General features: G+C 37.9%; 1 protein-coding gene across 4 annotated transcripts in view; it reads right to left on the bottom strand.

The window, feature by feature from the left end:
• The window catches only part of Vamp4 (vesicle associated membrane protein 4), a 36,093-nt gene extending 9,688 nt beyond the window's left edge, over window positions 1-26,405 (bottom strand). The window contains exons 1-5 of one of the 4 annotated variants that reach the window (XM_048810039.1): window positions 26,215-26,405; window positions 23,141-23,258; window positions 16,927-16,973; window positions 10,848-10,898; window positions 831-885 (exon numbers count right to left, since the gene is read on the bottom strand). In XM_048810039.1, coding sequence (XP_048665996.1) covers window positions 831-885; window positions 10,848-10,898; window positions 16,927-16,973; window positions 23,141-23,206 — 219 coding nt within the window. In that variant the 5' untranslated portion in view covers window positions 23,207-23,258; window positions 26,215-26,405. Of the gene's footprint in view, window positions 1-784; window positions 886-10,847; window positions 10,899-16,926; window positions 16,974-23,140; window positions 23,259-25,604; window positions 26,087-26,214 lie in introns of those variants that run through there. The other 3 variants (XM_015491815.2, XM_015491813.2, XM_015491814.2) reach the window with 3 other exon arrangements.
• Between the last annotated feature and the right edge of the window lie 118 nt (window positions 26,406-26,523).

Below are 26,523 nucleotides of genomic sequence, written 5' to 3'. Positions count from 1 at the left end.
AATCCCTAGAACCAGAAAAATCACAACAAAACAACAAAAACTCGGTACATTGCTAAGAAAAAATTACAAGTGAAGAAAGTTAGATTTTTAGAAAACTGACTGATTTTGAAAGAAAATGTTATGAACTTTTAAAGCAATTAAGCAAGTCTCTTGTCAAGCAAGTCTTTTGGTCAAGCAAGTCTGTCGAGAATTAATCAGGTATTCAGCCGTTCACCATTCAAACAATGTGAGGGACTAACGTGTGCCAGGAACTGTTAGAAGCGCAAAGACTGACATCTGCCAGTAAAGAAAGTCACTAAGTTACCAGAGAACTCATAAGTTACCAGGTATTCTGCTAGTCATCAAACAGTATCTGAGTGCCTAGTGAGTGCCAGGAACTGTTAGTACAGAGGTAACATCGTCAGTAAAGAAAAGTTACTAAAGTTACCATAAAATAAAACTATCAGATAAGTTTGGAAAAGTTTTGGAAAAAAGTAATCAGATCTTTATGTCTTGAGATCATGAGAAACAAAATCCACATGATGGGGCAAAAGGAAAACGTAGTTCTACTCTTCACACTTCAATAAGAATTTTAAATTCTCTATTCTCAACTGAACAGTAAGGAAATAATACAATAAGAGGATTCAAAGTAAAGGGAGTGAAAATTAAACTATACTGGTCATACATCTAAGAATCAAATACTAATTTCCTAAGCCAAAATTCCTAAATGCTGGCTAGACAAGAGAAGGAAGACAAAAATTGGTAAAACAGATCAATAATATCAAGAAATATGAAGTATCTGTACCTGATTTGTCCTGTAGTTCATCTAGTCTCTCCCCTCTTTCAATTACCTTTGTAATATTTTCTTGCATGACATCGATAACTTCATCCACTTGATTCTGAACACTAGTTTAAAAAAAGATATATATCTTTTAAGAATGTTTACAGTTTTGAAACTTTTATTAAACAACAGAGAATAGCACATTCTAAGAGATTAAACTATAAAATATACGTAAGCAATGTTCTTCCCTCTGTGGCCTTGAGTACTCAAGTAATTAAAAACAAAATGATATCAATTAAGGTAATATTTAACTGAGAGTTTACTTTAGTCCTGCCTCTGACTAATAATGTAACCTACAAGCAGATTAAATGTACTGTCAGGATGCTCATTAACCGCAAAACTTAGTCAAACAGCTTTCAAATAAGGTTTCATGTTCTGCTGAAGCAGCATTCGGACACAATCATAACCTACCTTTGCTGTGTTTCACACACAAAGGCTGACAAAGGTGTTTGCCCAGGTGTGTTAGAAGTTTCCAAAATGGAAATGTAAGGCGTACCCCAGGGGACACTGTTGCCCAGTGAATGTAACACTTCACTGCTCATCAGTTCTCTAAAACGTTAAAAGGGTTAAGACAACTGTGAACACCCAGGAACTTTCTGAAGCACTCACCAGAAAGCAAAAAAGACAATTTCTTTGTGTCTCTTCAAAACAAAAAAATTTTTCCTCCTTTATATTAGGTGACAGGGGCCTACTCTAACCAAATTTAAGACTGTTCAGTGAAAACCCAACTTAAAAGTTAACTTTAAGGATCCTCAACTACCTACTGTCACTCAGCACTTAAACACTAGAGAAAGCATTATCTTAATTTATGAAATAAGTCATGACAATGAAATATTTAAAAGGAGAAACCTATGGCTCTTATAACTCAAAAATTTTTTGAAGTGCACTAGATAACTGGCAACTAAACAAGTATTATATATGCATATTTAAATGAGGACATGCAATTGTGTTTCTAGTTGGAGAATGGGAACTTTCTTCCCATGATTTTTAAAAAATTGGTGCATTATAGTTGTACGTAAGATTTGTTATTACATATTAGTACATGCATACACTATAACAATATAATTTGCCCAGTGTCATTTTCCTTCCCCTGGTCTCCTTCCTCTAATCTCCTAATCGCTCTTCCATTTTCATGAGATGCCCTGCCCTCAACGATTTCCCCCACCTTTTCTCTCCTGCTTCCACATAGGAGAGAAAACATGACAACTGACTTTTTTAGTTTGGTTTATTTTGCCTAACAATATGTAGAATGAGACTAGATCCTTATCACCCTGCACAAAAGTCAACTCAAACTAGATCAAAAACCTAGGAATTAGAACATTTTCTAACAAATTACATAAATTTCATTCTTTATGGCTGAATAAAACAACATTTTTATTTATCCATTTATCTACTGGTGGACATCTAGGCTGGTTCCATAGTTTGACTATTGTGAATTGTACTGCTATAAACATGGGTATGCATCCATCACTATAGTACATTGACTTAAATTCTTCAGGATCAATACTGAAGAGTGGTATAGTTGGGTCATGTGGTGGCTCCATTTCTAGTCTCTTGAGGAACATCACATTGATTTCCATAGTGGCTGTACTAACTTACAATGCCACCAACAGTATATAAGTGTTCCTTTTCTCCATATCCTCTCTAACATTACTGTATTATTGATGATTGCCATTCTGACTGCAGTGAGATGAAATCCTAGTGTAGTTTTGATTTACATTTCCCTAATTTTTATGATGCTGAACTTTTTTCAGGTTTGTTGGCCATTTGTATTTCTTCTTGTGAGGGTTATGTTTAATTCATTTGTCCCGGTGTGTGTGTGTGTGTATAGGTGTTAAGTTTTTTGAGTGTTTCTTATATTTTGTATATTAATCCTGTCAGAAGAGTAGGTAGCAAAACTTTTTCTGCCATTCTGTGGTTTCTCTCTTTCATTTTCTTATTACCTTTGCTGTGCAGAAGCTTTTAATTTGATGGTATCTCATTTATTAACTCTTGGCATTGTTTCCTGAGCTTTAGGGGTCCTACTGAGAAAGTCATTGCCTGTGCCTATGTGCTGGAGTGTTGACTTTACGTTTGCTTCTAGGAGTTAGGTAGTTTCTGTTCTAACTCCTAGGTTTTTTATCTAGTTTGAGTTGACTTTTGTGCAGGGTGATAAGGATCTAGTCCCATTCTACATAAGAATAATCAGTTTTCCACCTGGGGAACTTCTGAAAAACTTTCACAAAACACTTCTCTTCTGTCTACCCCCCTCTATCCTCCAAACTAACTGAAAAAAATGGGGATGAGGCATGGTCATGTGTAATTTTTAAGAGTTCTACCCTTTGCCTAACACAAACATTTCTTCAAAACATTCACTTTAAAAACACAACAAAGGCCCATTTAGACACAGGTGGATTGGAAAGAACTCTCTATGCCTGATGACCACCTCCCTCCCACGTGATAAGTGTTGTGTGACCCACTGATTATCTACACACAGCGTTCAGGAGCATCCAGCTTCTCAGAGCTCTGTGCCTCCCACACTATAACCCACTGAAGGATGTAAGACTGAAGTTCAACCAAGCAGGGACATGCAGAATTCTCATCTGCCCAAACAGATCTGAAAACCCCCCCAATCTCTAAGATGTCTTGAGGCAACTCCTAATTATCTAAGCAGAGGGCTGAAGATGTGTATCTTATTAACAATGGCGTTCTTACACAATGAATCAATTTACTCAACAAATAATTAATGAGCACCTATTATGTACTGTTTTAGGTACTCGGAAAACAACAAATAACAAAACATTAATTCTGTTCCTCAAAGAATTTATGTACAAATGTACAATGAAGGCACCGCATTCAAACAGCCTGCTCAATCCCATTACTGTTTTATTTACAGCATTTAACAGTAAGTGCATGTACCTACTTACTTACATACCTCTCCCCACTAGAAGGTAAGCTCAAAGAATGCAGAGACCTTACCTATTTTGTCCATTTACCTAACAACCACAGTACCTACAGGGGTGCTTGGGGTAGTCAATAAATGTTTATAAATAAACATTCAATAAATGTTTGCTGAATAAGTGCGTAATTTAAGTACGAATCCTGCAAAGCATACCTAGTTACTTGAAAGAAACATAAAGCAGTGATTACAGAGCCCTTCATTTAACTATGAAATGGAAGCAAATCCAATGTTCACCATGGACCAATCTTGAAACTTCCAGGTAGTTTTTTTTTCCCCCATTTAAAACAAGCAATGATAGTCAACAGGCCAAAGTAAGACAGTGTGGCAGGACAGGAGTGGACACAATGTACTACTGCTTCTCCACCGGATCAGATTATTGTTATTATGGATATTTACATACCTATACTACACAATTTTGTTTTAAAAACAAAACCTAAAAGCCGAAGAAACAGCTATAGTCCCAGAGGCTCCATAAGCAAAAGACTCCACAGATAACAGGCACACAGATAAACTGGGACAGAATCCATAAAATTCTAGATTAATTCTTAGATTATCATAAACCTAGGAATTGTACCTCAAGAATATGGTACAATGTAACACATCTCTAATGGGGATATTCCAACATTTTAATTGTTTTATTAAGTGATCAATGAATATTCTCTTCTTCATAGATTACTATCCACTAGCATAACACTCTAGAAACTCTAACCTTTATTCAGTGATTGAAAATCTCATGTATTTCTATATTTCAAGATGTTTTCATACATAGAACACAACTTTTTTTTTTGACCTTTATTTTATTCATTTAGTTATATGCAATGCTGAGACTTGAACCTGGTGCCTCACACATGCTAGGCAAGTGCTCTAACACTGAGCCACAACCCCACCCAGGATATACTTTATTTTTTTTTTAATATATGACAGCAGAATGCATTACAATTCATATTACACATATACAGCACAATTTTTCATATCTCTGGTTGTATATAAAGTATATTTACACCAATATCCAGGGTCTCTGGTTTAATTCCTAGGTCCTTGATCCACTATGAGTTGAGTTTTGTGCATGGTGAGAGATAGGGTTTTAATTTCATTTTGTTGCATATGGATTTCCATATGGATTTGCATATGTCTCCATCATACATGTACTTTTGGATAATAATGTCCATCACATTTCACCATCATTTCTAACCCCATGCCACCTCCCTTCCCCTCCCACCCCTCTGCCCTATCTAGAGTTCATCTATTCCTCCCATGTTCCCTCACCCTATCCCACTATGAATCAGTCTCCTTATATCAAAGAAAACATTCAGCATTTGTATTCCTGGGATTGGCTAACTTCACTTAGCTTTATCTTCTCTGACTCCATCCATTTACCTGCAAATGCCATGATTTTATTCTCTTCTATTGCTGAGTAATATTCCATTGTGTATATATGCCACATTTTTTTTATCCATTCATCTACTGAAGGGCATCTAGGTTAGTTCCACAGTTGAGCTATTGTGAATTGTGCTGCTATAAACATTGATGTGGCTGTGTCCCTGTATTATGCTGTTTTTAAGTCCTTTGGATATAGACCGAGAAGAGGGGGGTAGCTGGGTCAAATGGGGTTCCATTCCGTTTTCCAAGAAATCTCCATACTGCTTTCCATATTGGCTGCACCAATTTGCAGTCCCTGCAGCAGTGTATGAGTATACCTTTTCTCCCATATTCTCGCCAACACTTATTGTTGTTTGTCTTCATAATAGCTGCCATTCTGACTGGAGTGAGATGAAATCTTAGAGTAGTTTTGATTTGCATTTCTCTAATTGCTAGAGATGATGAACTTTTTTTCATGTTTGTTGTCTGATTATATATCCTCCTCTGAGGAGTGTCTGTTCAGGTCCTTGGCCCATTTATTGATTGGGTTATTTGTGTTTTTGGTATTTAGCTTTTTGAGTACTTTATATATCCTAGAGATTAGTGCTCTGATGTGTGAGAGGTAAAAATTTGCTCCCAAGAAGTAGGTTCTCTATTCACCTCACAGATTATTTCCTTTGCTGAGAAGAAACTTTTCAGTTTGAATCCATCCCATTTATTGATTCTTGATTTTAATTCTTGCACTTTATAGGAGTCTTATTAAGGAAGTTGGACCTAATCCAACACAATGAAGATTTGGGCCTACTTTTCTCCTATTAGATGTAGGGTCTCTGGTTTAATTCCTAGGTCCTTGATCCACTTTGAGTTGAGTTTTGTGCATGGTGAGAGATAGGGTTTTAATTTCATTTTGTTGCATATGGATTTCCAGTTTTCCCAGCACCATTTGTTGAAGAGGCTATTTTTTCTCCAATGTATGTTTTTGGCACCTTTGTCTCATATAAGATAATTGTAATTTTGTGGGTTAGTCTCTGTGTCCTCTATTCTGTACTCCGGGTCTACCAATCTGCTTTGGTGCCAACACTATTCTGTTTTTTATTACTATTGCTCTGTAGTATTGTTAAGGTCTGTAAACAAGTCAGGATGGCGCCTGGCAAATGTTAGAGTCTGTAAACAAGTCTGGATGGCGCCTGGCATTTTGCCAGAGGGAGTGGTTTGTGAAGTAACTCCAGCGAGCCATTAAGTGTGGAGATTTCTTATTGGTTGACTGCTGTATCGAGTTTATGTTAATTAGATAAGCTATGTGGAATGTATAAATACCTCTGTTGTCCTACAATAAACGGCTCCCTCTCCTGCTGTATCAATGTACACAAGTTGCTTGTCAACCCCCCGGCTAGTTTGCTGCAGCCGGACTGCGGCATAGTATAGTTTAAGGTCTGGTATAGTGATGCCACCTGCTTCACTCTTCCTGCTAAGGATTGCTTAGCTATTCTGAGTCTCTTATTTCTCCAGATGAATTTGATGATTGCTTTTTCTATTTCTATGAAGAATGTCATTGGGATTTTGATCGGAATTGCATTAAATCTGTATAGTGCTTTTGGAAGTATGGTCTTTTTGATAATATTAATTCTGCCTATCCAAGAGCAAGGTAGATCTTTCCATCTTCTGAGGTTTTCTTTGATTTCTTTAGGGAGAATACAACTTTTGTAGAAGAAAATACTATTTAATATGAAAGATGATTTTTTAGCAAAACAGCAATAAGACACTTTTCCATGACCTTTTATGTTTACATGGTAGTTACAACCCTCTTATTTCTATTTTATTTTACATTTGTTTTTTCCTATTATACTATAAATGTAGAAGAGAGAAGCAGATGCTGTCCAGCCCCCTTCTTTTCATTTCCCAGCTCATGTGAATCCTGCCTAAGCAAGCATTCAGCAAATACTGTCTAATCTAAATATTTCTGTCATTCAAAAAACACTTATTCAGAAGTTATGTTTTCCATTAAGGATACGTACATGAATGAGCCTGATATTTAGATGATTACAATTTAATGTGGAAAACTGGTATCTGTGATTCTACTAAATGTATTAAGTGCTATTATGGAAGGATGCCCTGGGTATCACTCACGTAGCCTAGAAAAATTCAGATTCCATTGCTGAGTCCTGAGGGTACAAAGAATGACCTGGAAGGAGATGGTGGAAAGTGGGAAAGCTCTAGGCTAAGGGAATATATTTAAAAGGAGGAGCTATTTTAAGTACCAAGTGATTAACTGGGTATGGGTGAAACAGAAAATTAAGAACTCAAAGGAAAAGCAAGTTTGTAAAGGAAGGTAAGAGATTTACATCATGACTGTAAGGTCATATGGTAGAAGAAAGGACACAAAAGAGAAAATACCTAGGAAAAGAGGAGCTACAAAGAGAAAAAGGAATTCTTTATGCAATTTTAAATCTTCTTTGAGTCTGATAGTACAGGATTCCTGAAGTGTCCTCTAATCTAATCATCAGTAGGTAAGCTAGTGGTGTAGTCTAGACAATCATGGGTTTTATATTCATTCAGAACCAGACTTGCAATCCAACTTGCCATTTGCTATGCGCGTAACTGTGGAAGTCACCTCATGAGCCTTTTAGTCTTGTATTTTCTCACTTTTAAAATGAAAACGATAAATTGTCTCGCTTGACATGTGATAAATGCCAGTGTTTTTCCATTACGAAAAAAAAATCATACTGATGTGCACACGTGCGCGTACACACATACACTCATCCTTAGTTTGTAAATATTTATTTTCATAGTTAACATCCCCATCTTGTGGCCTTTTAAGGTATTGTTGACAAATGTCTTAAATTTATGTTGTATTTTTGCAACTACACATATGTAACTATTATATCATGGAACCATTCTCTGGGGATCTGGACCAAGGCTCTAGTTGAGAGATTCCCTACTGGTAACAGAGAATGTCTAAAGTCACTAAAATGGCATTTGAAGTGTTGTTATTGAATTTAAAAGCAAAGGAAACATTCCAAAGAGAATACAATTTTATATAGACATGTGAATGTTTAAAAAATATTTCCCCCCAAAAAATATTCCCTAAAACTGGATGGTGTAATTTTTGTGGTATTAATCTATTATCAACATTAATAATTAGTGGTCAAATTAAAATAAACCAATAATACTGCTAATCTATATAGTCAAGAAATGCCCTAAATGTTACAAATTAAGTGGTGATAACTTATCTTTAAAGAAACTGACTAATTCTGCATGTTAAACTAATACCAGGGAGTTTTTTCTTGGGTAAGTGGTATATCAAGCTGTATCTACCACCTTGGTTGGACACAGTGGTGAGTCATGTCCCCTTCATGAAGTTGGGCCATCAAGGTTTACTCTGCATTTCAAAGCTGACTTCTAACTAAATCTACTCACGTCTTCAGCTCTACCATAAGAACTAGTACACTTACTCAACAATTCTTTATTATTTTACAATCCTGTGATCCCAGTTATTGTGGTAGTTTAAGTATGTACATGTGTGTGTGTGTGTGTGTGTCTGGCAGTTACTAACACACATACATATTCTGTAATGGCAATGGTTTTTAGGGTTCAGCTGTAAAATCATGCTCCACAGACCCAAGAGGCCATATCCTGCACCAGGCTCACTCTGCGGAAGTATATCACACCAGGAACAACCGTGTGGGTAAATAGAGAAGTTACCCTGGCTCCAAGTAGGGAATTACTCTCAGCCATTACTCAATGACACCCCTGCAGCATCCACGTATGCTTGAATCACCTTTCATCTGAGTCCTGGCAGAATATCTTGTGAATCCCGTGGAACACTGACCAAATGAGTGGCTCATGAGGCCATCTCCCATCAACCTCCATGTCTTCCTGAGGGGACTGACACAGATAGTTTCTCATCATACCCAGGTACTGATGAGGTATAAACTTCCTGCAGGTTCTATCTGCAGACTATAAAAACCACTTAGCTGCAGTGAGAAATAGCTCCTTTGTAATAGGATATACAATGGTATTGCAGCCACTGGGCCCTCTCATTTGGTATCATTTTTAGTGTGTGGGACAATGATCCTAGAAGCTGGTATTTTTGGTTACTCTTCCTTTTGTTATGTAATAAATGGCCTGAACCCAAAAGCAGCTTGTATCTTTACTGGCAAATCAGAAACTGGAAGCAGTAAACATTCTCTCTGCTGCTGGTCTAGAAGCAGTGAGTACCATGAGTTTTTCAGCTGCAAGGAAGTGAATTTTGTCAACCACCTGAGCTTGATCATAAGCTTCAAGTGAGCTACACACCTACTAATAGCTTGACCGCAGGCTGTGAAATCTATAGCAGAGGGCACCCCTAAGCAGTGCTTGAACTTCTGGTCTCATGGAAGCTGAGATGATAAATATGTGTTGTTTTAAACTGCTAAGCTCTTGATAATTTGTTACATAGCAGAAGAAAGTTAATTCAGCAAGTCCACTACTCTAATCAACATGTTGGTACAGGCTGAATATCCCTAATCTGAAAATCTCAAATCCAAAGTGCTCCAACATCGAAAACGTTTATTAGAGTGCTGACATAATGCCACACATGGAAAATTCCTCCCTTACATCCTGTGATGGGTTGTAGTCAAAATACAGGCACACTAAAAGTATTGTATAAAATTATCTTCCAGCTATGGATGTAAGAATTATAAATAAATTTCATGTTTAGACTTGGGTCCCATCCCCAATATATTTCATTATGTACATGCAAATGTTCCAAAATTTAGAAATAATCTGAAATCTGAAACTTTCAGAACCCAAGCAGTTCAGATAAGGGATACTCGGCCTGTACCTTGGTTCTGTATCTTAGAACGAAGTAAGGTCAGGATTAGGCCAAGTATGGATATATTTATTACATCAACGGTACTTGACTAAATCCAACTGCATCACCAATTCCTACAGACTCCAGTCAGCACCTTTTCAACTATACCCAGAATTAGGGCAGTGGCTATTACCCTTCCTTAGGTCCTGAACATGAGTTACTCAGTTTATCTTCCACAGTTAGTCTTTGCAGGTTGGCTGATTTCCAGGACCTGGCCTCACGTGACTCACTGCTCTGTCCCTTCCTCTCCCCTTCAACAAGGTCCCATCTCTCTAACATCAGGTACATTCACTACAGCCTGTTACTCATGTCATACTTCTACCATCAAGTAACACATGTACAGCAAAGGTTTTAGACCAAAAATTAGCCATGAAACTAAGATCAATATAGGGATTAGCCTAAATATTAGAGATGAAAAAATTCTGGAAGTAAATAAAAGCTGCGCTACATTAAAAAAAATCTATTATGATTCTGATAATGGCAATCAAATGATAAATTAAAACCAAAACCCAAAGAGACCTTCAGATTATGCTAAATAAGTGGATTTGACATAAAGCAATTAAGAGAAGCCATCAATTCTGCATTTGCTGAGTTATAATTCCAAAGTGACTTTGTGAAAATATAATTAGGTTTCTATAACCCAGTAGCTATACTGTCTATTTTAGGGGTCAAGATATTTTAGATTTCATGGGTCATAAGGTATTTCTTTGTTTAAATTCTCTGTCATAACTACTCAACTTTGCCATTATAGTTAGAAAGCAACTACAGATAATATGAAAACAAATGGGCATGGCTGCATTCCAATAAAATTCTGTTTACAAAAACACCCCAGTTCACATGAAAATATGGATTTAAATAAGCATTCAGGAACTTACTGCTTAATTTTATCATTTTTAGGTCCAAATCTTGGTCCAGATGGCCCCCTTCTGAAAATAAAATAGCCAGTATATATTAGTAGTGGTCATATCAAACAAAAACAAAAACAAAACCACACATCCATATATGCAATCATGTGAGATACACATGGATCAGTCATTTACCAGAAGGAATGACATTTTACGAGTATTGGTGAACTCCATGATACATAATCTGGTCTTTACTTCACTGGTAGTTACCATTGGCCACAATTACCTTAATTATTCTAAGTGTTAAAACTTGATGAGAAATGAGGACTTATACAACCCTTAGAAATGCAGTTTTTTTCCTAATTGTTAAACTCTGAAATAATAAAAATAAACTGCCCAGTGACTATGAATACCTTTATAATCAATTCTTGAGCAACTAAAAGTGCAAATCACCTTGAATTTAGGACATTGATAATTAGGAATGTTGATTGAGAGATGAATAGAGAAAACTATTCACTCAAAACACTAAAAAATTTTACGTATGTATTTTGATTACTCATCTTAAATCTACCAACAGCAAAAGGAGGAAAAACAAGAATCTTAAAAATATTAACATTTCTTAAATTATTATCTCTTTATAAAAGTCAAGGGTATATAACCTTAATTCATTCTAGCATTCTCAAAATGGAAATTTTTAGATATTTTAAGTATTTTAATTATCATTTTACTGAAGGTAGTGAATAAGGTAACTCAAAAGAAACAAGGTTCTTAAATTTCTAGACATAGGGTAACTTCTTAAGGAGGTGAAAAAAAAATCCAGTTTGTGACAAGAAAAACATTTTGGAGAAAAAGGTTAAACTGCCTATTAAAACTTATTTACATAATGAATAAATATGAAAATATCAACTTGCCTTAATTCCTCTAAGTTCTTCCTCCAAGTATTTAAAACCGCAATTAAGCCTTAGAATACTGGACCAGTAGCCAGGCATGGTGGCTGGCGCATGCCTGTAATCCCAGGGGCTCAGGAGGCTGAGACAGGAGGATTGTGAGTTCAAAGCCAGCCTCAGCAAAAGTGAGGCGCTAAGCAACTCAGTGAGATCCTGTCTCTGAATAAAATATAAAATAGGGCTGGGGATGTGGCTCAGCGGCTGAGTGCCCCTGAATTCAATCCCTAGTACCACCCCCTTACACACACAAAAAAAAACTGGACCAGTATCTCATCCCAAAGTACAAGTTAAATGTTGAATTCCATAGAGAAAACTAATATTCTAAACCAGAGGAACTACAAATGGGTCAACTGAAAAGCATAAAAAAGTAGTCATTCAATGAGGAAACCGCAAAGTGAGACAGCCATCTGAAAATTATTAAATTAAAATTATTCCAACTACAGGTTAAAAAAAAGCAGCAGTGGCTACATTTGTTTTCACTTATTACATAACATGAGACTTTAGAATGTTACTGAGGAAAAAAACAAAATAAAACCCGAACCCAAGGCTGGTTCTTTGATAAACGTCTGGTCAGATCATACAGGAAAAACAGATAGGGCAGCAAGTACAGAATAAGAGAAGACACAATTACTAACAGAAGCAAAGTGGGGACCTCACTACAGACAAATGCACTATAGTCATGTAGGATTTACTACAAAGAGCTGAGTGAAGGACACATGGCAACTCTCTGTCTAACCATGTAATCCTTCTGTAAATCTAGAATTATTATAAAATCATGTAAAAACTCCTACAAAAAAATTTGGGGACTAGATGAGTTCAATTATGAATTCTACCAAATGTTCAATGTAGACACATAGCAATATTACAGAAACTCTTTTGGAAAAGTAAATACAGAACATCTCCCAAATCATTATATGGAGCCCACCTTATCTTAAACCAGTAGCCAGCAATAATATCTCTAACATAAATGCAAAAAATTCTTCACAAAATCTTAACTGATGCCAACAATGGCTTAATGACTACAAATGATTTATTCCAGAAATACAATGTTGGCTTGAAATTTCAAAATTGATGATAAATGACATCATCTATTTCTTAGCAAATTAGGAACAATAGGGAGCTTCCTCAACCTGATAAAAGGCATCTTAAAAAAAAAAATGCAATGAAATCAAACTTAATGGTAAAAAAAAAAAAGGAATGTTTCGCCCTAAGGGAGCTCTGGAAGAGCATTCTCTCTCACCACTTCTAATTCAATATGGTACTGGGGTTTTTGCCAGAGCAAAACAGGAAAGACAAAGAAACAAAAGGCATACAAATGCAGAAGTAAAACTATCTTTATTTGTAGACAATATAATTATTTATGTGGAAAACACAATGGAATTCATAAAAATACTATTAAAATAAATAAGAGAGCTTAGCAAGGTTTAGCATTAATTTACTCTACGTCTACATACTAGCAATGAATAATAAGAAATTGAAAAAATCTAAATGAAATATTTTGTTCTCTCTCATATGGAAGTTGGAAAAAAGAAAAAGAAGATAGGGGTAAGGATCTCATGAAAATCAAAAGTAGATCAGGAGAGGAAAGAGACAAGGGATGGGAGAAAGGGGGAGGGGAGAAGTGCTGGGGAGGGATATTGGCCAAACCATATTATTATACTGTGTGCACTGCACGTATGAACACGTAACAACAATCCTAACCTTATGTGTAACTACAATTCACCAATAAAAATGTGAAAAGAAAAAAAAGCATGAAATACTTATGGACGAATCTGTCAAAAAAAAAAATAAATAAAGATCTGAATCTGAAAACTAAGACATTGCTGAGGGCCTGGGGTTGTGGCTCAGTGGTAGAGCGCTTGCCTTACAAGTGCGAGGCCCTGGGTTCGATCCTCAGCACCATATAAAAATAAATAAATAAAATAAAGATACTGTGTTCAACTACAATTAAAAAATAAATATCTGAGAGAAATTAAGGACCTTAATAATTACAAAGATAAGCTATATTCATGAGTCAGAAAACCCAATATTGGTAAGACATTAACTCTCCCCAAATGGGTATACCGATTCAATGCAACCGCAACCCAGATTCCAGCAGGAACTTTTGTAGAAGCAAATAAATGATTCTAAAATTTACATTAAAAATTTTAAAGCCCAATTAGCCAAAAGAACATTGAAAAGGAAGTGTAAAGTTGGAGGACATACACTATACTACTTTGCAACTTATTAAAAAGTGACAGTGGTCAAGGAAGTGTGGTATTGATGTAAGATGGACATACAGATCAATGAAGTAAAGAGAGTCTAGAAATAGTGCCACAAGTATAAAGTCAATATTTTTGTCAGTTTTTAAAATTACAGTAAGTACATAACAAAATGTGCTATTTTAATCATTTTTAAATGTAAAGGTCTGTGGCATTAAGTGTATTCAATTATTCTGTAACCATCACCACCATTCACCTCCAGAAATTTTTTATCTTTCCAATTAGACACAACTCTCCATTCTCCCCTCCTCACAGCCCTGGCAACCCCCATTCTACTTTGTGTCTCTCTGAGCCTGACTATACTCTAGGGACCTCATCTAAGGGGCATCATGCAAATACTTTTCCTTTTGGGACAGGCTTCTTTCACTTAGCATGATTTCTTTTTTTTTTTTTTAAATATTTTTTTTAGTTATACTTGGGCACAATGTCTTTATTTTGTTTATTTATTTTTATGTGGTTCTGAGGATCAAACCCAGGAGAGGCGAGTGCTCTACCGCTAAGCCACAACCCCAGCCCCCACTTAGCATGATTTCTTTAAAGTCCATTCATGTTGCAGCAGACATCAAATTCCCTTCCTTTTCAACACAATATCCATTTATGTATATTCCACATTTTGTTTATACATTCATCTGGTGAGGGACACTTGGGCTGTTTCCACCTTTTGTCTATTGTTAATACTGCTGTGATAAACATGGGGGTTAAGTAATATTCAAATATTATTTTGAGAATTTTATTTGTCTTCCTTTCAACATGTAGGGGAAGCCGGATATGGAAGCTGGATATTGAGGGGGTGTGCCACTTAGGGTGTCAGGCCCTTTGGAAGGTATACAGCATTATATGGGAGTGGACATACATTTTTGGCCCAAAGAGTTGTTATTTCTCACAAGGGCATCTACCTTACATTCAGAAAATCACTTATCTACCCAAAGCATCTGCCCTTCTTTTCAACACTGAGTTCCTAGTAACTACCCTTTCATCTAAGACTTCTCACCATAAAAGGTACTGTAGGCAAGTAGCTTATGGAAAGCTTGTCACCTCTAACAAATTACATCCCCATATTTATGACATTCCTGCCAAAAATAATACAATTTCCTGTATTTGCTTTCTATCCTATAAGCTCTTGCCCACTGCTTCATGGGTTTCAATTGATTTTATAAAATGTTTTCATCAAAAATCAGCCTCCACAAAAAAACATGTCACAATATGTTAATGAAGTAGAAGGTAAGCGCTTCCCCTCAGGCAACAATTCCCAGCAAAGACTCTTACAACACTGCTTCACAGACACAAACCTAGGCTGCATGAGAGTGATTTCAAATTAAAACTAAAAGGATTGGTCAGGGGGCTGAGGCTATAGCTCAGTGGTAGAGCACCTGTCTCACACATGTGAGGCACCGGGTTCAATCCTCAGCAACACATAAAAATAAATAAATAGAGATATTGTGTCCATTTACAACTGAAAAAAAAGATTAGCCAGGTCAAATAGTTTTCAGCACAGTACCATGATAATTCAATAGGGAAAGAATAAACCTTTTCATCAAATGAAATAATTAGATGGCTTACAACCCCACCCCCAAACCCTTCATCCTTACCTCAGCCATGTATAAAAATTAACTTAAAATGGATTACAGGCCTAAATTTAAAAGCCAAGACTATAAAACTCCTAGAAAGACATAGGTGAAAATCATAGTACATTATGTTTGAGAAAGATTTTTTTAATAAGATATAAAGAAAGAAAAACAATATAGAAAATTCAATAAATTGATTTCATCAAAACCCAATTAATCTTCAAATGCTACTGTTCCAAAAATGAAAAGGTTAAGTTACGGATTTGGAGTATATATTTGCAAAGCACATATATATGACAAAGAACTTGTATCTTTCTTACAACATAATAAGAAAATAAGCATGTATGAAACCCTGGGCTTGATTGAATTAGAGCAAAACACACACACACACACACACACACACACTCTCACACAGGAGTTGAACATATACTTTGCCAAAGAAGGCATAATGATGGAAAATAAGCACATCAAGAGATGCTCAACATCAGTTTTCATTAGGGAAATGCAAATTAAAAACACACTGAGATACCTCTACACACCCACTAGAATATCTAAAATAATAAAGATTGACCATATATAGTTGGTTACAATCTGAAGCAACTAAAACTCTCATATAGTACTGGTAAGAATATAAAATAGGGCTGGGGTTGTGGCTCAGAGGAAGAGCACTCACTTAGCATGTGTGAGGCACTGGGTTCGATCCTCAGACCCACATAAAAATAAAAAGGTATTGTGTCCACCTACAACTAAAAAAAATTAAATAAATAAAAAGAATATAAAATAGTTCAAACACTTTGAAAAACAGTTGTAAATGCACATTAAGTATTTTACTCTTAGATATTTATCCAAGATAAATAAAAGTGTATGTCCACACAAAAACTTTTATGCAAATGTTTACAGCAGCTTAATCTGTAATGTCCCCAAACTAGAAACAACCTAGATATCCATATACAAGTGAATAGACAGATAACTGCAGTATATTCTGCAATGGAATACTACTCAGAAAAAAAGAAACCCAATTATTGATACATGGTTGAATCTCAAAATAATCATGCTGAGCAAATGCAGCCCGTAAAAAAGGGGGCATACTCTATGATTTAGTCTATATAAAATTTTAGAAAATATATACTACAGTGATAGCATATCAGTGGTTGCCTAGGGACTAGGAAAGCAACAGATTATCAAGGGGTATGTGGAAACTTTTAGGGTGATGGCTATATTTATTATTTAATTTTAGTGATGATTTCATAGTTTGTATGTCAAAACTCATTGTACACTTTAAATATATGCATTTGATTGTTAATTATACTTTGAAAAAGTTGTTCAAAAAACTTACAGAAAAAAGTCCTCTTCTTCATCTGAATCATCTTCCAAAAGATTTCTCTGTCAAAAAAGAAAAAAAAAAGAAAGAAAGAAAGAAAGAAAAAGACTTTTCAGATTCAGAGGGCTTATAAAATGTCAAGGAGAAGTAATGAAACAAGTTCTATACTGGTGAATTTCTATACAGTGAATTTCTCCAAGCTTACAGACAGAGGGAAGAATGATCAATCACATTTACTTCAATAGAAGCTAAATGATATGGAACTGTTTACAGACCTTCCAAAGAAAATGCTTATAATTCCAGAATCCTATAATTGATGCTGCAGGCAGTTAGAAAGAAGCCCCTTCTCATTCCTCCCAGTGTCTCTGTATTGGCAGAAATTAACAGAGAACCAGACGGCAGAGAAGGAATGTAGTTTGTGGAGTCCAACTGCCGCAATGGAGGACAACAGGAGGGTAACCAGAGCTGGGAGCAAAGGCCTAGTAACTGGCTTGGTCCACCTTCTAGCTGCTAAGTCCATAAACAGTACTCTACACAAATCTGAACTCCCACACAAAAACCTTAGATTCTTACCTCACCAGATAGGACATTCTTCATTAAAATGAAGTGGTCTCTCTCCGCCCCCCAAATGGGAAGACATGGAGTCCCAAAAGGAGGCTATAGAAGAGCAAAACCCAGACCTTCAGACAAGAACTCAAACAGAATATGATTGCTTGCAGGTAAAATAATGGCTCCCCAAGGAGGCCTATGTCCTAGCCACCAAAGCCTGTGACTGCGTGAGCAAGGGTGTAGGAAGGGACTTGGCAGAGGTGATTAAAGGTCTTCAAAGGGGCAAATTCATGACAGATTATTCATGTGGGCCAGAGCTACTCACAGGGTTCTTATAAAATGGAAGCAGGAGATAGAGAGATTGAAACTTGAAGATGAAAGAACATGATGAGCCCAGACAGGAACTGGGAAAGGCAAAACCCATTTCTGCCCTGCGGCCTCTGAATGGAAAACAGCCCCACTGGCACCCCGATTTCAGCCCCGTAAGACTCATCTTGGACTTCAGGTCACCAGAAATCAAGATCATAATTTCGTGCTTTATATTTGTGGTTTTTACAGTAGCAATAGGAAACCAATATACCACTCAGGTACCTTTTCTGAGGAAATTGCTCAAAAAATTACACCAGCCAAAAGGAAAATTAAGAACAAACCTCCTAAGACAGAGATCATCAAAGAATCTGATGTGTGGTCAGGTTTAAATGTTTGATGGTAATGTGACAGTGAACTATAAATTAGAATTACTGAAAAGGAAAAGGCACAATCCAAGGAAAAGCTTAAAAAGAGCCTAAAACTTTTTTCTAACAAAGCTCTGAGGCTGGGACATGGAGTGTGACCAACACGCCTGTCTCAGGGAGAAGTGGCAGGAAAGAGGGGGAGGGGACAGGGCTAGAGTGAAAGACAACACAACGGAAGGTCACCCGTTTCTAGTAAGCTGATGAAGAACAGATTTAAACATTACTGTTACAATATAAAGTTAATAACAGAAAGAGGAATGGATGGAGAAAGGCAGTAAAATTTCTCAACTGCCTAGTGGTTCCAAGGATAAGGAGAGAGATAAGGAAAAGGAATCAATCTAGGATTGATTATATATGGATTAGAATACAAAGAATATCCTCACATATATGTAAACTAAATACTCCATAACATGAACAGTAAAACAGTGAAAGAAGGACGTATTTGACCTTCATTTAGCATGTATTTTTGAGCATTTCCCACATGGTTGGCACTGTTCTAAGATCCAAACCAGCTGTGAATGAGACAGACAAGGTTTGACTGAGCGTTCATAGAAAAATGTGACTGTGATAATGCTGTGCAGGAAACTAAAACAGTGACGGGACAAAAGTGATGGTGTGACAAATGAAAATCATTCTCAAGAGGTGAGTGAAATGTAAGCTGAGACCCAAAGCTCCTTGATAACAGAGACAGCCAAATATCAGGGTAAAGAACATCCACTGCAGGCTGAAGGACTACCTGGCACAGGAAAAGTCCAAATGTATTGGTCATCACAATAATGAGTGGTCTGAGTGGCCCTGACAAAAACAAAAACTATATATGATTAGAGTTCAAAAAATTCCAGCCTATATCTGTTTTCAAGAAAATTATCTACAACAGCGGTCAAAAAAATGAAAAATAAAAAAGTGGTAGAAAAGAAACCTTAGCAAATTCTATCAAAAGACTATCAATCTAAATAGAAATTTTTAGGACATATTAAACAATCAAATAATAATTTTATAATTATAAAATACACAATCCACCAAGAAGACTTAACAGCAATGAGTTTATATACATAACAATATGGCTTCAAAATATATAAAACAAAAGCTGATTAAAGTGCAATGATTTATGTCAGGCATGGTGGTACATGCCTATAATCCCATGGCTCAGGATTATAGGAGGCTGAGGCAGAAGGATCTCCAGTTCAAAGCCAGCCTCAGCAAAAGTGAGGTGCTAAACAACTCAGTGAGACCCTGTCTCTAAATAAAATACAAAATAGGGCTGGGGTTGTGGCTCAGTAGTCAAGTGCCCGAGTTCAATCCCCAGCACCAAAAACAGAAAAAATATAATGGTTTATGATCCAGTTTATTTGGTTTAGAAGATATAATGTATGTTTATTTTAGTTTTATACTGGAAACACACATGAAAACCAATGCCTTTTACATATCAATGCGATACCACTTCACCCAGCAAGCACTGTTTGAGGATGTGGAGGAACTGGAACCCTCACAGTGCTGGTGGGAATATAAAACACCATGCAACCATGTGGAAAACAGTTTAGCAATTCTACAAAGGTTGAACATTAGAGTTACTCTAACAATCAGTAATTCGATGTCTAGGTATGTAAGTATAAGAAATGAAAATGTGTTCAACAAAAACTTGTATGCTAATGTTCATAAAAGCAATATTCACAATAGCCAAAATGTCAGGAAAAATTCCAAACATCATCAATTGATGGATAACTAAATGTGGTACATCCATACAATGAAACATTATTCAGTTAATAAAAAGGATAAAGTACTGATACATACTACCACATTGACAAATCTTGAAAACATTATGGAAGTCAAAGAAGCCAGTCACAAAAAGCTACATATTGTATGATTTCATTTATGTAAAAGGTTCAGAATAGCCAGGTGCAATGGTACAACTTGTAATCCCAGCTGCTTGGGAAGCTGAGGCAGGAGGATGCAAGTTGAGGGCCAGCCTCAGCAACGTACAGAGACTTTGTCTCAAAATGAAAAACAAAAAGGGGTGAGGATATAGCTCAGTGGTTAAGCACCCCTGGGTTCAATCCCTAGTACAAAAAAGAAGGTTCAGAATAAGTAAATCTATAGGTTTTTGGTTGCCTAGGGCTGAGGGAATGGAGAGAATGGGGATGACTGCTGAAGGGCACAGAGTTTCTTTTAGGGAGGATAAAAAACCCTAAACTAGACCGTGTGATGGCTGCACAACTTTGTGAATATACCAAAACCCATTAAATTGTACCTTTTAAATGGGTGAGTTGTATGTTATATAAATTATATCTCAATAAAGCTGCAAAAATTATAATTGGAAAGAGTAACAAAACTTAAAAAATTTAAAAAGCAATTATTAGAACCAATCAGTTATGAAATTTCAAAATCTCATAAATATCCAAAGGCAGGCTCTATTTAAACAGTGGATTTTTGTTCAGTTCAGGTGTTCAATATCCAATTTTTACAGCCAATTGTGCTAATAACCCACATGTAAAGAGAAAGTCACAGTTACAGTCTCAGTAGTAGTACTGATTGAGACTGTACATTTTATATCTTTAAATATGAGTTCAGCTCATTTTAAAAAGCTAAATAGCAATTAGTCTTTTGGTGGGTTCTTCTCCCCATCAAAAACATAAACAAAAACAAACTAAGGACAAATGCTTTTTGTATTATATTAAAAGATACTTCTAAATCATAAAATGTTGAGTGATTAATATCAAGTTCCAAAGTTACACAAAAAAGGAGCATATAAAATAAAGTCAAACAGGGGCTGGGGATGTGGCTCAAGTGGTAGCACGCTCGCCTGGCATGCGTGAGGCACTGGGTTCAATCGTCAGCATCACATAAAAATAAAGACATTGTGTCCATCTAAAGCTAAAAAAAAAAAAATGAAAATATTAAAAAAATTAAAAATAAAAATAAAGTCAAACAGACCAAGAACTCTTAAGGGCAGCAACTGAGCCCCCTAGGTTTTAACACCATGCTTACCACGCAGTAGGTGGTTAATAAGTACTCGTGGAATGGATCAGTAAATAGAAGGATGACAAGAAGAAAGGAAGTAAGGGAGGCTTCCGTTTACCAGATTAAAAAAGGAAAAGAATATATTTCCTTCCCTCAAAAAATATTCTATAGATAGAATAATTCTACAGATAGAATAAGTATTCTATCTATAATAGTCACATGATAAGCTGTCTTTCAAGATGCTGCACAATACCCTGATTTATTTATTTATTTGTTTATTTATTTATCTATCCCACCACCTTCTCTCTTATTTTCAGTGAAGTGGATTAAACACAGGGCCTCATGCATGCTAGGAAAGCATTCTAAAACTGAGCTATACCCCCAATCCCTAAACATAGCGTATTTCTAAAATGAACTAGAAATTGAAGCATCATGAACAAGGCATTCTGGACTCTGAGACAGTCACAGGTCCAGGATCTATCATATATAATTTCAAAATCTAAAAAGTTCAATAAGCCAAAAAGCTTTGATAAGTTTGGTGTCAAAACTCATTTGGGCTGGGTGCAGTGGTGCATGCTTGTAATCCTAGTGGCTTGGGAGGCTAAGACAGGAGGATCATGAGTTCAAAGCCAGCCTCTGCAACCACAAGGTGCTAAGCAACTCAGAAAGACCCTGTCTCTAAATAAAATACAAAATAGGGCCAGGGATGTGACTCAGTGGTTGAGTATCCCTGAGTTCAATCCCCAGTACTTAATCCCTGCTTAAAAAAAAAACTCATTTGGAGGAAAACCTGACTTGAATTGACTTTAGCTATTTTATTTATATAGATAACCCATATATTTCACTAAGAAATATTAATATGTTTGGAGGTGTTAGTTCAGACCCCTAAAAGCTATATACTTAACTACCTTACTTAAATCTGAAAAACTCTAAATTTCAAATATATTTGGCTCCAGAGTTCTGAATAAGACATTATATAGTTGTATAAAATTTTCCCTGAGCTTGGCATGGTGGCACACGCCTGTAATCCCAGCGTATCAGGGGGCTGAGGCAGGAGGATCATGAGTTCAAAGCCAGCCTCAGCAAAGCCAGGTGCTAAGCAACTCAGTGAGACCCCCTCTCTAAATAAAATACAAAATAGCTAGGGATATGGCTCAGTGGTCGCATGCTCCTGAATTCAATCCCAGGTACCAAAAATTTTTTTTTCCTTGAAATACTATTATCAATCTAAGCAATATATATATTTTTTAAGACATTTACTATGAAGTTGAAAAAAGTAAGATTAGAATATGGTGGTGATAGGGTTCAGAAATTGACACCCTGAAGTAAAAGCTTCACAAGCAGCCTCATAGCAAGGTTTCTCTCTGACTGTCCCCTGCTATCAAGTTTTCCCCTAAGGCAAGCTACAAGGACCACAGTTCCTTTCCCCAAAGGAGGTCACAAAACCCAGAACCCCCTTTCCCCAAATACTGTCATAAAACCTAAAAATATTAACCTAATCTTCTCCTTTCTATGTAAAAGTTGGCCATAAAACATTCACTAACCTACCTTCTTTGACTGCCCCATACTCAGAAGGAAGGACTGCTGCGGGGAGGCCAAGGAAAGTTCGAGCAGACAGGCCTTGCTGGCCTCCCCCACTCCCCTGAGTCTATTAGTGTTAGATAACACCCTTTAGTTCAACCCTATTTCTACATGGCTGCCCTTACTTCATCAAACCTGAGCATAAAAATGTATAATTCACTCTGGGTCTTTGGGTCCTGTTGACACATACAAAACTGTGAACATATAAATCTGTTCAATGTTCCTCTTCTTAACCTGTTTTTTGTTATGGGGTGTCAGCTATGATCCTTCAGTATGAGCAAGAAAGGGATCACTACCTTTGCTGCTCCTACAGTAGCCATAAACTTTAGATTCTTTTATATTATTTACAAAGGGAGTGAAAACATGTTGACTCTTTCTTGTTCTAAAACTTAAGATTCTAAACTTACCCTTTCGCTTTTCACAGAACCAGTGACATCATCATCATTGAGGTGTCGCTTGAACTTGGGAGGCATATTTTTACTCAGAGTACTCTTCTATTTCCCAGCTGAATAAAATATTCACCACCTTAAGGAGAAAAAAACCAATCATTAGACTTTTGGATGTAAACTAAAGTACTTAAAGCAGACAGAAGGCCTGTATGAGAGACGACCCCCCCCCCCATTTTGGTGACTTCAGCTACTCCCATCACCTGCTCTACTCCAGTGACTTTACACCTGAACATGTAAGGAACAGTTAAACACATGATAAAATCAAGTAGTTTCCCAAAGAAAACATGTGGAAGAAATGAGTGAATTAAGGATTTTATAAAATGAAAGCGCAGACAGTACAGGAACAGAAAAAATAGAAAGAAGTTCCTTGAAAATCCTAAAATGCTTTATGATTTTAACTTGAAATCAGAAGCTTAAGTAATGATTCTATTTCCTTATCTGTAAAATAGGAATTTCTATGATTTTGCATGGAATTGAGGTGGTCCAATCAGATCATACATGCAAAAAAAATTTGCAACCTATATAGCGTCCCACTGGTATTCCATGAAAAGGGTTAAGTTTCTTAAGTCCTGGTTTGATACTGTGATTTTACACACACACACAAAACTTAAGATACACTTGCCTTGGGTCTTCATCCTATTTCCTAACATATAGTTCCTAATACCCTCAGAATCTCAGAGAGTGCTAAGTGTGGTTTTTGTTTGTTTGTTTGTTTTTGTATGCTAATGAGATGACTAGCTTCAGAAAGGCAGCTAGCTACAAGAAAGAGCAAGGCATGATTAAAAGGTTGGGATATTGCAGCTCCCATTTTGGGGAGGGCAGAAGGACTAAAGGTTGTGAAAGTTGAGTCAATCACCAACAGCCCAATAACAGTAGTCTATTTTGCCTAATAAAGTTTATGTAAAAACCTAACAGGACAGGATTCTAGAGTTTCCAGATGGCTGGACACATGAAGGTTCTTGGAGGGTGGCGTGCCTGAAGGGCTATGGAAGCTCCTGGTTCCTTCTGCATACCTTGCTCTGTACCTCTATTCCATCTGACTATTCATCTGTATACTTCCTAATAAACTTTATAATGAACTGGTAAACATAAGTAAAGTGTTTCCCTGAGTTCTGTGAGCCACTCTAGCAAATTAATTGAACCTCCAAAAGGGATTGTGGCTGCCCCAATTCATAGCAGATCAATTAGAAACACAGGTATAACATCCTGGAGCTTGTGATTGACACTCAAAGGGGGGGGGGCAGTCTCATGGGACTGAACCCTCAACTTGTGGGATGCTATCTCCAGATAGTGTTAGAAATGAAATGAATTAGAGGACACCCAGATGGTATGTCCTAGAGAATCTGCTGCAAAAATTACTTGCTTTCTGGTAGAGAAAAATCTCCACACATTCTGGGGTCACAGAGGTGTATGTATTATGAAAGTAGGAGAAAACGAGTTTGTCTCTCACATCAAAAGAACTGAGTTAAACAAAGCCAGTTTTCTTTGTTATAGAACCACCTCACAGCTTTTTACATGCTAATAAGTACTGTGATTTTTTCCAAGAAAATGTGTATGTAACAATAAAATTTTTTGAGAAAAAGTGGCATATGCAAATATGAATTTTCAGTATTTTTGGATCAGATGATGGCTGAACACCTAAGAACTCAGAATAGCTCAAATGTATAGAATGCTTTCTGTGTTGGGCACATAGATGTGCAATTTTCTCAGTGATGCAGAGCAGTTTTAGTGCTCAGAGTTACACATGCATGTTTTCTTTTATTCTCTATGCATACCACTGAGGTAAGAACCAAGAAACTAAAAGACTTAGTAAAAAAAAAAAAAAAGTGTTGTCACTTATTGAAATAGCAGAGATACAGGCCTAAATCAATGGTTGTGCGTTATCAGTTTTAGTATTTATTCAATTGGTTGCCATCAGATGACACAGTTCTACCTGAGAAAGACATACTTCCCTGTAACAACCCAGTAGCCCCACATCCTCTTCAGGAAGAAGCATCTGAGATCTTCAGATTAAGTACAGTTAGACATTAGTTTGTTGTTTAATGTCATTCACTTAAAAAAAAAAAAAAAAGTGTCTAGCTTCATATTCAACGAAATGTTCTCAAGCCAGAAATTTAACCTTCTGTAACCTCACTAAACTCTTGTACCTAAGTCACAGCTCCAGAGTTTCTCATTCCACAATATTTCCGTCATGTACATCTGGCCCATTTGATGCCTCATACTTTGATTTAATGATAATTCACTCATGCAGAAATGTTACAGAATGCATGGGAAAACAGATGGCAGCAAATAATCGGAGAACGTGAGCTTTTCTTCAATCGTATTTTAAATCCTACAAAAGGATGCTAGGGTGCTCAACAGCCCCCCACAAACCAGACAGACTCCTATGAAGTCTGCATGACATACACAGCAAAGCTAATACCTTAAACAGCAGACCCCGCCGTCGGAGCCAGGGGACCAGCTGGGAACAGCAGTGAGCCCAGCTCCACAAAGAGAGGGCCACCGGCAAAGCAGCAGGCAGGTAGCCACCGGCGGAATCAACCGACGCCATGGGTACCAACCAACCAAGGCGACGAGTCACGCTCGGGGAGGCGGCGTGGACGTCCTCGGTAAGACCTCCTAGAAGCCCACCGCCCGGGCCGTGTGCACACGCCCGCCCGCCGGCCCGTCCCCACCGGACGCCCGGAACGTCACGCACCGGGAGCGGCCCCGGGCCTCCGCAATGGCTCTGCGCAAACAAACTTGCATCTATTTATTGATCTTGCTCCACCACCACCCGCCCGCCGCGCTCCGCGTCCGCAGGCGCCGGCCCTGGCGGAGGCCGTCCTCCTGCGCGCACCGGGCGGCGCCGGTTCCCACCCCGCGTTCCAGGCCGCCCCTCCGCCGCCCTGCACCCCGCGGCCCCGGGGGCCTCTCAACCGCCCCCCGGTCTGGCCGAGCGCCCGACCCGAGGCCTGGGACGTTGGCGCCGGCGCGTCGCCTCCTCCCCGCCTCCTCTCGCCCGTCCCCACCGGGCAGGCCGGCGCCGGTACCTGCGAGCCGGAGAGCTCCGCGGCGCCGGGCGGGGAGAGGGAAGCAGAGCGGGGAGAAGAGCCAGGCGGGAGGGGAGGCCGCGGCGCCGACCGCCTCGGCCGCAGCACCCCCGGCTCATCGAGCCGATCGGCGCTCGGCGGTGGCGCGGGCGGGGGGCGGGACCGGGGCGGAGACCGCCGAGCGAGTCGATCCCTCCTCTTCTGCGCCCGGGCGCACCCCCCACCCCACCCCGCGCATCGTCGTCCGCAGCCTCGGAGTTCGCGCTGCTGGGGCAGACGTCGCCGGGGTCGCGGGGTCGGCCGTGCGCG

Source organism: Marmota marmota, unplaced genomic scaffold (genome assembly GCF_001458135.2).
Source record: "Marmota marmota marmota unplaced genomic scaffold, marMar, whole genome shotgun sequence".
Taxonomy (NCBI): domain Eukaryota; kingdom Metazoa; phylum Chordata; class Mammalia; order Rodentia; family Sciuridae; genus Marmota; species Marmota marmota.
Note: the sequence above shows the minus strand (reverse complement) of the source record. Positions and strands in the feature narration are given on the sequence as shown.